At 40.2% G+C, this 15,275-nt stretch overlaps 1 protein-coding gene across 6 annotated transcripts in view; it reads right to left on the bottom strand.

Annotated features, from left to right (window-relative positions):
- rit2 (Ras like without CAAX 2) overlaps positions 1-15,275 on the bottom strand; it is a 260,805-nt gene that overhangs the window by 162,969 nt on the left and 82,561 nt on the right. For all 6 annotated transcript variants that reach the window (XR_010003669.1, XM_062972597.1, XM_062972599.1 and 3 more), the window contains exon 3: positions 6,923-6,996. Coding sequence is in view for 5 of the 6 variants with exons in the window: in XM_062972597.1 (XP_062828667.1) it covers positions 6,923-6,996 (74 nt within the window). In the remaining variant the exon portion in view is untranslated. The remainder of the gene's footprint in view (positions 1-6,922; positions 6,997-15,275) is intronic.

Below are 15,275 nucleotides of genomic sequence, written 5' to 3'. Positions count from 1 at the left end.
CCTGAAGCAACACAGTTTTTCAAGTTGCTCCTGACATGAGAAATGTAAAGCAGTCTAGCTCCCTGTTTTTCCAGTAAAGCACTCCATTAAGATATCCCAGAGATCTCCATGCTTATTCAGATATTCCCAGGAATATAACAATTTCTCCATAAATATGCTCAGTTAGTTTTCTATTTTGCACAAGGTCCAGAATCCCTTGAAATACACCTGAACTATCTGCTTATTTTCACTGTTTCACAACCTGTTCACAAGCCACCAGCAATTGTGAACTGTAGTTTTTTCTTCTTCATCATGACTTTTTTTTTACATAAGCGATTTGAAACCCCCACGTTGAAATAGTCTTTCCTTCTAAAAACCTTTTGAAGGGCTCCCAGTCTTTCCTAAACTTGGAAGGGTCTTTTGACTGGATTGTTTAGTTTAACTTAAAAAGAAAAGAAAAAGAAATGTAAAGCATATAACAAAATCAGTCTGTACAGTAGTATTTTAAAAAAGTGGGACACAACAAAAACATGGAGAAAAAACGAAATGTAAATACAGTTATGAATCCAACTACAGTAGATCTACTAAATCAATGGGATTTACCATGTCTCCTTTTTTGTGTGTCTGGAGTGACTTGAGAAACTACAAGTCACTTCTGGTGTGGGAAAATTAGATGTCTGCAAGGACATTGCCCAGGATATTTTACAATCCTGTGGGTGGCTTCTCTCATGTCCCCACATGAGGAGCTTCCTGGATTCAAACTGGCAACCTTCAGGTCAGAAACCCAACCTTCAGGTTACCCTGTTTCCACAAAAATAAGACATCCCTGGAAAATAAGACCTAGTAGAAGTTTTGCTGAATTGCTAAATATAAGGCCTCCCCCGAAAGTAAGACCTAACAAAGTTTTTGTTTGGAAGCATGCCCAGCACCTGCCAAACAGAAACCAGAACATGCAGGATTGGTAAATGTACATACCAGTTGTACATGGAAATAATGATAGTAACAAGAAATTCTTGATAGGATTCACAGTTTGTCTGGTTATGGTGGTTTGTGATGACAACTACTGTACAATATATAATAAATGTTCATTTTTTTGTTCAACAATAAATGTGAATTCTTCTTCATGGAAAAATAAGACACCCCCTGAAAACAAGACCTAGCACATCTTTGGGAGCAAAAATTAGTATAAGACACTGTCTTATTTTCGGGGGAAACACGGTAGCAGTCCTGCTGGCAAAAGGGTTTAACCCATTGCACCACTGAGGGCTATGTCTCCATTGATTTAATCAGTCTACTCTGAGATTAAAAAAGATTTTAATATAAAAACATCAAATTCATTCATTTAATTCCATTCTAATTCAACCAACCATAAAGGGGTCACATGGGCTTTCTTCTAGCAGTGAACAAACTCACTTACCAATCCTTTTCATGATAGGCGATAACTTGTTCAGTTTTTTTGAAATGAATAGAAGAAAGCAGGATTTTTTTATACTCCTGATACTTTCCCAGGAAATGAGTCTTCTTAGCATACACTTAGTTTTATTATCATCTTTAAAAACTATTTCTTTTCTGACTGTCCAGTTAATTTTAAGCATGAATTGACTATCTCTCTCGCCACATATGCTAAATCTTCATTGGTCCATTTGTTCAAATAAGATCAAATATTAATAAAGAGGCCTTTAATGCAAGCCTCACAAGTGCAAAATCATGTCGCTTTGCCACTTTTTAAAATATGCAACGGGTTAGGTTATGCAGCACTAATTTGAACATACTGTTCACATTACTCAGGCTCTTTCCAAAGCTATTTTAGTATTCCACAAGTGACGTAATGTTTGCAAAATGTTGTTACAATTTGGCATTTCTAACAGTGTACAGAATGCACTCTGCCACTACAAAATTAGAAAGTGCACTTCATTATAATCTTTTGGTTGCTTAGCTAAGAGGACACATAGGGCACATCTGCAGTGTAGAATTGCACAAGTTCATGGCATTGAGCCATGGCAGTTAAGGTGGTGTCAAGATGTATTAATTCTCAACAAAATTTTAGAAATTATGAACTTAGATAAGTTAACATACCTGCTATCAAACACACAAGGAATACCCAGAAAACAAACAGACTGGGAACTAATAAAGAATTATTTTAAAAAGGAAAATTACAAAATAATGATATGAGGCAGTCTTAGTCTCAGATAGATGGGGAAGAACAAATAATGGTACAAACTAGCGTACCAAACACCAAGAGAATAATGTAAAAACACAACACAATAGATGGAAGTCAATTTTATTTGTTTATTTTACATGTAAGTTGTATTCTTCTGTCTTGTTTTGATTCACTTTGACTGTGTTGTATTTTGATTTTGTTTTTTGTTTCTGTTTTTTGTTCTTTCTTTCTTTCTTTCTTTTTTCTCTCCCCAACCCCCTGAATGCCATCCAGCACCCGTCACCTCTTTGTGTGTGTTGTTTATATGTTTTGACACATTCGAAAATTAAAAAAAATATTTAACAAAAAAGATGTATTAATTCTACAGTGTCAATGAACCCTAAGTTGAACTGAGCATTATATGATTGTGTGGTCAATAATGTTAGATGCCAATGATAAGGCAGTGGCCAGTATTCTACACCAGCTATTTAGGAGCCCGTCTGCATTCACATCAGGTTGATTTCAAATTTCATGAAGAGATTGACAAGCTCCATGCCCAAATCGTGGCAGCAGTGGGGTCAGAGTCCTGTCCGCTGGCTCTGCTGAAGGGTCACCTTTGCCTTTGCTGTTGTAAGTCACTAGAGATCTTGTGGTCATTAATGAGTACTTTTGCTGATGCTAGCAAAGGTGCCCACAAAATCTGGGGAAAAGAAGGAGCATTAGAGAAAGCACTTGCAATGCCAGGAGCTCCTTGGTTGTTGTTGTGGTGACAAACAATGAAAAAGGTAAGCACCACACACCCCTTCCCCTGGTGGCACTCGACTGTGTGAATACCTGGATCAGGTCAAAATAGAATAGGTCAAAATGGAATCACTGGCCGTTGTGTGGTTGGCCATGTTCTGGCAGCATTTTCTCATTTGCCTGCACCTGAACCTCTGAAGATTCCAGCCACAGGTGCAGGTGAAATGTCAGGAGAAAATGCTGCTGGAACATGGCTAGACAGCCCGGAAACCACACAACACCCCAGTTCTTCAGTTACTTGTCTAATTCTATTGCTGCCAATGAATGAAATTGTTACAAAGCCAAAGTCATTCTCTTTGTTTCAACTTGTTTGTGTAAACGTTTTATTTTTATGGCATTGAATGGTTGCCATGTTCTTGTGTTACACTTGGAATCTGCCCTGAGTCCCTTTTGGGAGGGAGGTGTGGGTTAGGAATAAAATATTATTATCATTATTATAATAAAAAGGTCAAAATAGAACTGGCCCAGTTGTCTGCACCGACTCCATAATATGGAGCTGCTCTGAAGTTTCAGAGAAGCTCCAGAGCACTCCAAACTTCTTTTCATTCAAAGTAAAAAGGGTTAACCAAATTTATCATGGACTAGGGGCTGAGCGTTGTCTAGATGTCCCGAGAAACTTTACCCCTGATTCAGGATTTTGGACCCACATAAGCATAGTTAAATAAAACCTCTCCTGCCCCAATTTCTCCTCTTGCAAATGTAATTGAAATATCATTCACCCAGGCTCTGATCACCAACCAAATGGGTTTTCTCCCCATGCAGCTGATGCCCAGTAAAGTAGGTTGGAGAGGGAATTACGATCACAGTAATAGTGTCACAATAACAACTAAGTACCAGCCATGAATATGGAACAGCTAAGGATGAGTAAATCTGGGTTAAGCATACTTAACTAAATATAGGCAATGCAGAATATGTCCAACAATACTGTTGTTATGCGTAATTGAATCACTAGATGAACTAGTTGGGGTGGAGAGAGTATTCTGTACTGTCCTTATGGGTGAGTTTCAATTTGAGAACAGTCTAACAGTCCTCCTTTCAGTTTTGGGCAAATTCAAAATGTGGAATCAATGATAAAGTGAGCAGAGACAAAAGATATATCCAGCCAAAAAATACAACTCAAAGTTCTGTGAAACAACCTGGAAAGTGCACGGCCCACTTGTATATAATAGTTTTCAAAGTGCTCAGGATGGAAGAAATAGCTTGCAGAAAGTTAGTCCACTGACCTGAAAATTATGCATTCCAGTTCCATGAAATATATCATGGCATGCACACATTGATTCCCTTGAAAATAATACTGCTCATACTTATTCAACAGCTTGAAATGTCTTTGAAATAGCTTATGATATAGCAAGCCCAATACCATGCCACAATTTGTAAAGTGCACATCCCAGTTTCATGAAATAGCTTGAATGTGCACAGCTCAATTTTGTGAAATAACTGGCAAAGTACTCAGGTCAGTACTATGTAGTAGACCATAAATGACACAGCTACACACCATGAAACCGCATATAATAGGCTTATGAAGTACATATTGAAGTTCCATGTAGCAGCCTAAAAAACAAAATCTTTGCAACAGCCTGCAAAGTGCCTGCAAAGTGCACACCAGTAGTTTAGTCTGAGGGGGTAGATAAATGGTTAAATAATCAATGGACACAGTTAGAGCTCCCATTTGCGTAGTGGGTTAAACCGCTGAGCTGCTAAACTTGCTGACCAAAAGGTCAGCAGTTCGAATCCGGGGAGCAGGGTGAGCTCCTGCTGTTAGCCCCAGTTTTTGCCAACCTAGCAGTTTGAAAACATGCAAACGTGAGATCAATAGGTACTGCTCCAGTGGGAAAGTAACATGCAGTCATACCAGCCAAATGACCTTGGAGGTGTCTACGGACAACGCCGGCTCTTCGGCTTAAAAATGGAGATGAGCACCAACCCCAGAGTCAGACATGATTAGACTTAATGTCAGAGGGAAACCTTCACTATAAATGGTGAATAAGCTGTGGCATTCAGAGGAACCCTCTTGGGTATATTGCTTTGCCAGATGCAGGTTTTCAGTCCCCTCATTCCAGACAAATGTCAGTTCTATTTATTTTCTAACAAGCTTTGAAATTCAGGATGGTAATGAACACAAATAAACAAGAGAACACAAGAACAGCACCAGGCAGATGAAGCAATTTGTTATTCGGTCTTCACAGGCTATGATGTTTCAAAGGAAGAGAAATTGACCAAATTAACAAAGCCCACAGTCATTTTCTATTTCCTTCCACAATAATGGTACAACACTGGGAAAACCACAATGTAGTAAAATAAGCTCCAGATAATGATGGGACTTAGAAGTACAAATGTAGTGTAACAGGACTATGTGACAAGTTTTAATGTTTCACTCTCAGCAATGCTGAAAATAATTGGGCACATAAGTGACTTAATTCTCACATCAAAAAGCGACAGTACAACCCCATACCCACAAGACTGGTTCCCATAGTTTCACCAACTGCATCCCAGAAAATATGTCCTCTCAAGTAATTTCCTCCAGTATTTTCTTTATCAGACATACCCCTCCCTTGCTATATATCAGTGATTCTCAAGCTGTGGATCTCCAGATGTTTTGGCCTTCAACTCCCAGAAATCCTAACAGCTGGTAAACTGGCTGAGGTATCTGGGAATGGTAGGCCAAAACACCTGGGGACCCACAGGTTGAGAACCACTACTATATATAGTCTGTCCCTCCCAATTTATCCTATCTATTTTCTTCACCTGGCCCTATCTGAATCTCTGTCTCTTTTCCCAACAACTATAAAGCCATTTCCATTTTAGCATAGTAGGCCGACATGGAAACATATGCAGGGCTGAGGCATATCATAGAATCATAGAATAGTAGAGTTGGAAGAGACCTCATGGGCCATCCAGTCCAACCCCCTGCCAAGAAGCAGGAAATCGCATTCAAAGCACCCCCGACAGATGGCCATCCAGCCTCTGCTTAAAAGCCTCCAAGGAAGGAGCCTCCACCACAGCCCGGGGGAGAGAGTTCCACTGTCGAACAGCCCTCACAGTGAGGAAGTTCTTCCTGATGTTCAGGTGGAATCTCCTTTCCTGTAGTTTGAAGCCATTGTTCCGTGTCCTAGTCTGCAGGGCAGCAGAAAACAAGCTTGTTCCCTCCTCCCTATGACTTCCCTTCACGTATTTGTACATGGCTATCATGTCTCCTCTCAGCCTTCTCTTCTGCAGGCTAAACATGCCAAGCTCTTTAAGCCGCTCCTCATAGGGCTTGTTCTCCAGACCCTTAATCATTTTAGTCGCCCTCCTCTGGACGCTTTCCAGCTTGTCAACATCTCCCTTCAACTGTGGTGCCCAAAATTGGACACAGTATTCCAGTTGTGGTCTGACCAAGGCAGAATAGAGGGGGAGCAGGACTTCCCTGGATCTAGACGCTATTCCCCTATTGATGCAGGCCAGAATCCCGTTGGCTTTTTTAGCTGCTGCATCACATTGTTGGCTCATGTTTAACTTGTTGTCCACGAGGACTCCAAGGTCTTTTTCGCACACACTGCTGTCAAGCCAGGCATCCCCCATACCACTCACTGACTTACTTAAGAGCTCTTGAAGTCCCTGAACAACCATTCCTTTTTGCAGACAACAGATGGGAAAACAGAAGTACCTGGCTACATCCCTTTAACAAGACATGAAATGGTTACAGCACTACAAAGACCTCTGAAGGGCCTTGATAGGTCTCAAGCTCTGATCTCATCATTTCATGTTTGGCTGAAAGGAGAAACTTCTGGGAATCCATCTACTCCCCTCAAGGCAAAGAATGGACATTCAGAGGGTTTAAGGGGGGCAATTTGGTTGCTTCAGAAGAATTCAATATCAACCCGTCAACGCTCAGAAAAAGGACATATGCATACATAAGAGAAATTTATGGACATCCATGTTCTTAGCAGGATATCAACTAAGATTCACTTTGCACAACTTTTCTGTGTCAACTCTCCCACTGAATGCAAAGAATGTACTCACTTGTCCAGCTGTGTCTAGGATGTCCAGATAGGCCGGTTCATTGTCTATCCGTACTTGCGTTTTGTAAGCATCTTCTAAAAAGATGGGGAAGCAAAAGAGTAAAATTAATAATGACGACAGAAAGGTATGCTTGCATTTCACTTCAAAATGGAGGGAAGCTAGTGCAACACCAAATTTTGTGTCATAAACACCTCCACGAATTCTGCAAACTCTTTGGATGATTAATCCATATTTTTATTAGTTCTTGTCATTTCTTTCTATTGACTAATGTTTAAATTTTTATAAATTTTTTTTGTCTATTGTTGTGTTTTATATTGCTATTGTTTTTATTCGGGCTTGGCCCAATGTAAGCCGCCCTGAGTCCCCTTTGGGGAGATAGAGGCGGGGTATAAAAATAAAGTTGTTGTTGTTGTTGTTGTTGTTATTATTATTATTATTATTATTATTGATGCAAACTGTGTGTCTCATGCTGCATAAATCATTCTATTTCTGAGACTCATGGGGTGGAGTGGGTTTGTATTGTGCATTGTAAACTCAGGTTTGGAAAATTAAACATTCTGCATAGTAACAATGATTTCTGAGAATCCACTGTGCATTGACCAGACATTTTCTAGCAACCAACATAAAAAGGGATATGGTGTATATATGCTTACCACGGCAGGAGCATACCAAGCCATGAGATCTCACAGAGGAAAAGTGAAATTTAGGCATAGATGATCTTCCCAAAAGGTCAAAAGTGGCTGATGACATTACACATATTAACTGATTATCAACGACAATGATTGAAAACATGTCTGTGTATTCTGCACCTACAAACTCTACTGTCCACAACTTTAAAATATTGTCTTTTAGAAGAATCTCTAGAGAGGGAGTTCCAGAATTGGCCTTCTCCCTTGTTCCCATCAAATGAGCTTGAGAAGGTGGTGGGACGGAGATAATGCTCTCTCTAGATGAGCATAGTGTTCTGATAGGTTCATGGAGATACAACAAACAAACAAACAACAAAACTTTATGATAGTCCATAGACCCACAGCTGTTGAATAAATAGCATCATGGATATAGTAAAGGTTTTCCCATGATGTTAAGTCTAGTCGAGTCCGACTCTGCGGGTTGGTGCTCATCTCCATTTCTAAGCCAAAGAGCTGGCGTTGTCCTTAGACAGCTCCAAGGTCATGTGTCCACTGGCATGACTGCATGGAGCACCGTTACCTTCTGCCGGAGCAGTATCTATTGATCTACTCACATTTGCATGTTTTCAAACGGCTAGGTTGGCAGAAGCTGGGGCTAACAAAAGGAGCTCACCCCACTCCCTGGATTCGGACCGCTGACCTTCCAGTCATCAAGTTCAGCAGCTCAGCAGTTTAATCCACTGCATCAGTGGGGACACAGGTGATACATGGAGATACAGTTCTTCAAATTACCTGGACTGAAGATGTCTTTGATGTTCCATGCCGTCAAATAATTTCCAACTTATAGTGACCCTATACAGGGTTTTCTGGGTGAGAATGTGTGTCTTGTCCAGAATCACCCTGTGGGTTTCTATGGTTAATTGGGGGTTCAAGTCTCCATAGTCTTAGTTCATGGTAGAAAAACACTGTGAAGATCACACACAGTTTGGGTTGTTGCTTTCATGAGGGAGCAAACCTTGTGTCTATCTGTGCTTTCAAAACACCTTTTGCCCTCCCTCACAGTGGTAATGCTCCCTTCCTTGAAGCCAAGTGGAAAACAAGCCCCGACTAATATTTGTATAGATTATTTGCTCCACTATATATTTCATGCCCTGTCTCATTATTCATATTTTCTTGTTAAGGTTAAGTGGAGCTGATGCATTGGACAATATTTATACTGCAACGAGGGCTGGAAATTATCTGCATTGTTTAATTAAACAACAATGCAAGACAGGCAGTGAGTTTATGGAGATGGGTAGCACACTTCACTTGTGCGGTGAGCAGTGAGGCAAGGAGAAGAGCCAAGAGCTTCCAACAATATTTGTGATAAAACCTATTTCATTTATCGGCAGAAGCATATGCCTGGACAGGACCAGTGATATGATCTTGCAAGCCTTCTGCACCTAAGAGCCATTACTTGAGATGTTTGATAGATGACATTGCCAATCACAGATGCTGCTGTTAGAATACAGAGTGTGAAATATAGTCATTCTTCAAGGAGGAGCTGTAGCTAAAAGACATGCTATGCATACAAAAGATTCCAGATGAATGTCTAAGAATTTTTATTTGACAGTACCCCACATACATTACTGAGGCACTACATGAGAACCAGTGCCAGTTCAAATTCTGTGGATGTTTTAGGTCTCATCTGCACTGACCAATTAACCTGTGACCAGTTTGCAGCAGAAATGCTCTGGACTGGCCCTAGAATTAGTCACATGCACTGTCCTTAACCCACGGTGGTGGTGGGTCAGAATCCAACTAGTACAGCTGAGCTGAGACCTCATTGCCCTTCTAGACCATCAATTTACCATCCATATTGCCACCACTCTTCCTGGATAGTATTGGAGCTCCGTGAGAGCTACTGGCCATTACAAGTGTCTCAAGATGACATCAATAGAGGCTGTCATACAACCAGGAAGAAAGAGGATCACCACCTCTTTCTTCCTGATCACACAGGTGCCTATGCTGATGTTAGCACGAGCCACCTATTATCACCAGAGGATCTCATGGAGCTATACACCTGTCCTGTTTTGTCTTTCAAGAACAGCCTTAAAACAATGTGGTAAGTAAATGAAAACTGCTTTACTTCAGCAAAACATAAAGAACAGCACACTCAGCAGTATAATGCAAAAGAAAGCAAGGAAGTCTTAGGGCAAATACAATTCTTAAGTCTCTGATAAATTCCCAAATCAAGTAACAGTCTTACTTCAGACAAAGAAACAGCAATCAATCCTTAGGAGCAGTTTCCCAGATGCAGACTCGAAGCAGGCTGTAACGGAAAGCCTTATTTTATTGGTAAATTTTGCCTATGTTATTTAATGTTGATTTAGAGATAAAAGTGGGCAGAAGTTAGCTACTGATGATTGGCCATGTGTCACCATGGTAACGTAGCTGCTTCGGTAGAAATGTAACAATTTCTAAGCTAGTGAAAGGGGCGGAGCTTGCTGGAGGAGAAAAGGAGGAGATGTTTTAAAAAGGGGAGTTATGTTGATGTTCTAGTGAGGGAAACTAGAGAAAAGATGTGTGTGTCTGAGGTTCAGTTATGGTAGTCTCTAGCCGGGGGAGCTAGAAGGAAAAGGATCGTAGTTTAAGTTTGGGACTTCAGTTGGAATACTGAAGGAAAAAAGTGACTAGTATTGAGTCAGATCTGGGGTTTCTAGTGAGGAAGAGCTGAGGAAAAGGAATAGGGGAGAGACAAAGTTTCAATCAAGTGGTTAATGTTGAAGAATGAAAGATATGTTTTATATTGTATATAAGTGAAACTGAAGAAGTAAACTATTGCCACAAGTTACGATTTTCAGACTAAAGTAACCATAAATAAACAGTTCTCTGTTTTAAATAAAGAAAGTGTTTTCTGAGTGATGAATTGCTCGACTTAGTATCAGTAGAAGATTTGTCTCGCATATTTCCCCTCAGTGTCACATCATATCGTACATGCACACGTACAGACTCAAGGGTTTATAGCTGGCAGTGACTGGGATCCTGAAAGAAGGATTGCCCCCTGCCTGTTTATGAAGTGGACCCTTGCACAGGCACAAGGGGAGCGAAGGCTTAGGCATTAGAGTCAGTTTCTTACCAGCAAAAGCTGACTGCACCTGCTTCTGCTTTATAGCCCTGAATTCCCCCACAGCTGCTAGGACGGTTCCCAATTACTCGGTTGCATTTCTGGAAGCTATTCTAGCTGAACAATGTCTCTGCTCTGTTTCCTTTTGCCTCTCCTGAAATGTGGGCACTTGCAAAATCTCCTCCTCAGACTCCAACTGCCCCCCCTCCTCTTCTGAAGAAGAGGAATCCCCAACATCAACCATCTGGAAATAACCCTTTGTCTACTTAATTTGGGAAGTAGCAATGAGTGAGAGTCCCTGTCAGACTGTGAGTGAAAAGAATTTAAACAAAGTCATAAGTGTATTTATAAAGGATACAGAAAAAATGTGAGAAAGAAAGAAAGAAAGAAAGAAAGAAAGAAAGAAAGAAAGATTAAATAAGGAGAAAACAAATCTGGCAGATTTTCTCACTTACTCAAAATATTATTTCATGGAATCATAGAATCATAGAGTTGGAAGAGACCTCATGGGCCATCCAGTCCAACCCCCTGCTAAGAAGCAGGAAAATTATATTCAAAGCACCCCCAACAGATGGCCATCCAGCCTCTGCTTAAAAGCCTCCAAAGAAATAACTGCCACCACACTCTGTGGCAGAGAGTTCCACTGCTGAACAGCTCACACAGTGAGGAAGTTTTTGCTGTTGTTCAAGTGGAATCTCCTTTCCTGTAGTTTAAAGCCATTGTTCCACGTCCTAGTCTGCAGGGCAGCAGAAAACAAGCTTGCTCCCTCCTCCCTATGATTTCCCCTCATGTTTAACTTCTCCATGAGAACTCCACAACTGTCTATTGTTCAAAGAAAGAAAGAAAGAAAGAAAGAAAGAAAGAAAGAAAGAAAGAAAGAAAGAGAAGGGGAGGGAGGGAGGGAGGGAGGGAGGGAGGGAGGAAGGAAAAATAAGAGACATACCATGGAGTTGGAGCAAAATAAAACCACTGACCCCCAATTAAAAAGTCAACCCCCCACCCAATTAATTTTTCATTTGGTCCTGAAATTACTTGCATTGCAGAAAGAGAGATGCTGAAAATAGCCCACCCCTTAAACTAACTTTGTCTGATCCTTTCTTGGATACCTAAACTCTACTACTAAATGATCAGCTTGAGTTTGTTTGGGCTAGTCTGTACCATTTACCTAGTATGCCTTACTATTATGGTGACTCCTCCCCTCCCTTTCCAGTCGGGCAGAATCAAATTCCAAGCATGGTATTAGAATTTTCTTTTTTTTTTTTAAATCATTTGACCTCTTTGAACCCTCCAGCATCAGATCAAGTGGTGCCTATTACACAATATTGTTTTCTTTATTGATTTTCATTCTACACACATTAGCATTCCACAGTGCAAAGCTTGTGAAGAAGTTGATGGAGCAAAGCAGGCTATCTTCATTGGCTCCATGTCTCTGCTCTTTAGCTTGTATCGCATTTAGCTGCTTAATTAGAATTCTGGGTAGGAGGCTTTGATTAAGCCCATTTCAGAACCTTTTAGGAACCAATTCAGGTTGTATTTGGATTATGCCATGTTGCATGCTATTTCTGTAAGATACCAAAGGTAGAGGGCAAGTCTACTGCCTATAGAAGGGCCATATTTTAATCTCCTTTTTCATTTGAAAGAAATCAGCCGATGTTAAGACCATTATTTAGCAGCTGGGACATCAGTTGTCCAGCATAGCTTGATTTGAATGGATTTCTACATTGCTCCCATAGGATAATAGAATGATAGAGCTGCAAGGGACACCAAGGGTATCCATTCTCTCTCTCTCCCCCCCCCCCCCCAAATTCTGTTTTGCAGGAATACAAACCAAAGCACTTGGAATACATGTCTATCAGGCCTGTTTAAAATGCTCCAAAGATGGAGACTTCACTATATTCCCAGGCAGCATGGTCCACAACTCTTACAAACAGGAAATTCTTCCAAATGTTTTAGTTTGAATCCATTGCTCTATGTCCTGTTCTCTGAAGCAGCAGAGCAAAAGCTTGCTAGTTCTTCAATAAGGCGTCCTTTCATAGCCATAGCTATCACATTCCATCTTAACCCTCGCTTCTCCAGGGTTAACATGCCTACTTCCCTAAGCCGTTCCTCATGAGGCACGGTTTCCAGGAGTTTTACCATTTTGGACTCATTACAGCTTCTCTATATATTTCTTGAATTGTGATGGCCTTAACTGGACACTGTATGGCCAAAACAGTGTAGAGTGGTACTTCCCTCAAGCTAGACCAGTGGTTCTCAACCTGGGGTCCCCAGATGTTTTTGGCTTACAACTCCCAGAAGTCTCAGCCAGTTTACCAGCTGTTAGGATTTCTGGGAGTTGAAGGCCAAAAACATCTGAGGAACCCAGGTTGAGAATCACTGAGCTAGACACTATACTCCTATTAAGGCAGCTTAGAAAAGCATTGGGATTTTTAGCGGCCAAATCACATTGTTAACTCATGTTCAGTTGGGGTGTCCTAAAACCTGTGGATCCTATATATCTTGCCCAAACCCATTTGTTCAATGCCTCTGCATCAGAATATCAGTAAATTGAGGTAACTGATTTCCTTGCTCGGACATTCACCCTATGGATGTTGTACTGTTAGCATATACATATGTACATTTACCTTATACTATACTCCTATTAAGGCAGCTTAGAAAAGCATTGGGATTTTTAGCGGCCAAATCACATTGTTAACTCATGTTCAGTTGGGGTGTCCTAAAACCCGTGGATCCTATATATCTTGCCCAAACCCATTTGTTCAATGCCTCTGCATCAGAATATCAGTAAATTGAGGTAACTGATTTCCTTGCTCGGACATTCACCCTATGGATGTTGTACTGTTAGCATATACATATGTACATTTACCTTATTCCCGTGTAACTTCTGTGAGCATTGCTTTGGCTCAGTGGGTAGGGAAACTCTAAAAGAAGGGCCACATTTGCTAGTTGAGTAAAAGGGAGTGAGCATCTACACTGTAAACATAAAGTAGAATGAGACCACTTTAACAGCCATGGCTCAGTATCATGGGATCATGGGGGTTGTGGTTTTACAAGGTCTTTAGCCTTCTCTGCCAAAGAGTGCTGGTGCTTCATTGAACTACAGCTTGGAGAATTAAATAGCATTGAGTCATTCAGTTAAAATGATGTCAAAGTGTATTAAATCTACAGTATAGATATACCCAGAGAATCAGATCTGTAACTGAAGAAGAACTACAGTTGCTAAGACAGAGAAGTAGATAATTTTCACTTTGAATTAGGTAGTGGTATTTTTAATTGTGTATTTAGGGGGGAACAAAATGGTAAATTCTTTGTATTGTAATTTCTTGCACACTCTTCCTATCCATACACAGATGACCTTCTGAATGATCTTGGAAAAGTCCTGATCTTAGATTGTCATTAAATTATGTGTCTTAGTCCAATTTTTAAAACAATTGACTGGCTATGGGAAACTTCCTTGGTCTATGAATGTTGTCCCCATCCGCTGAACTCACTCACTAGATTTCAGTCGCAAGCCATAGAGGTTCATTAGAAGAAACAGGAAATATCTGTTTTAAAATGTGTGGACCTGATATATCGCTAGAATTCAACCTCAAACAGGAAAACAGTATTGTAAGAGCTTTTGACACTGTGACACCCCATAGCCAAGGTTTTGGAAGTATCCGGTATCCAGATAAACAGCCACAAAACTATATGTGACCCATGAACTACAAGTCATCCACAACCTTCTTTGATGTGTACCTCTTACATAGGAGGATTAGGATCATATGTTGGAACGTCCTTTCCAGAATATATCATGTGTTGTCTCATACTTTATCACTTCTATTTCATTTCTGCAAAGACCAAGAAGGAGGCTATGCCATGTAATATTCTGTAGGCCTTATGAGAGGAGTGATTCTGACACGGTGCACCTTAAATCCAGCAAATGTTCAGAACTGTGTAAACAGAAGAGAACTAGATTCTGGTTATTTCCAACAACTCTTTAGTATTTATTACAATATGTGTTGACCATTAAACAAATTGATCCTCATTACTGTTATGGCAACTATATAAATGCAAATCAAGCCTTTGCATGGAAAATGTCTTTCTTTCTGCTATCTATATAGTTTTGTATTTACTTTTACTGCTCAACTGCTCAGAAGTTAATTCCCTTTGAAAAGCAAATTGTACCATTGGATATTATATTAAAATTAATTAAGTCCTTGGAATTCAATAGGTATCACACACAGCTGAAGTGCTTAAGCCACCGATAAGGAAACAATGCACATGCAAATAAAGAAAACAAATTGCCAAGCAGTACCCAGAGTAATAAAAAAATTACTGACACTGCTGCAATTCTAAATCTTTCTTTTAAATTGTAAAGCCCTGAGATGTATTACTTTCAAACGTGGGATATTCCATTTCAGTAAGCCATAGTAGACATTCCCAATGGTGTTTGTTTCCAAGTATGGTAACCTTGTAAATGCATGATGTTTGTTATGGAGATCTTAGCTGGAATTCTGTTGATGGATTATATTGACACATGAGTTTGTTATGGTAACACTGTGCATTTTTACTCTGTATGTGTAGTGCTACAAAAGTTTAAGTCTCCACATATTGACAGAGCAATGTAGTCATGGGG

Source organism: Anolis carolinensis, chromosome 2 (assembly GCF_035594765.1).
Source record: "Anolis carolinensis isolate JA03-04 chromosome 2, rAnoCar3.1.pri, whole genome shotgun sequence".
Classification (NCBI taxonomy): domain Eukaryota; kingdom Metazoa; phylum Chordata; class Lepidosauria; order Squamata; family Dactyloidae; genus Anolis; species Anolis carolinensis.
The sequence above is the reverse complement of the archived record's forward strand: the minus strand, read 5'-3'. Positions and strand labels throughout refer to the sequence as shown.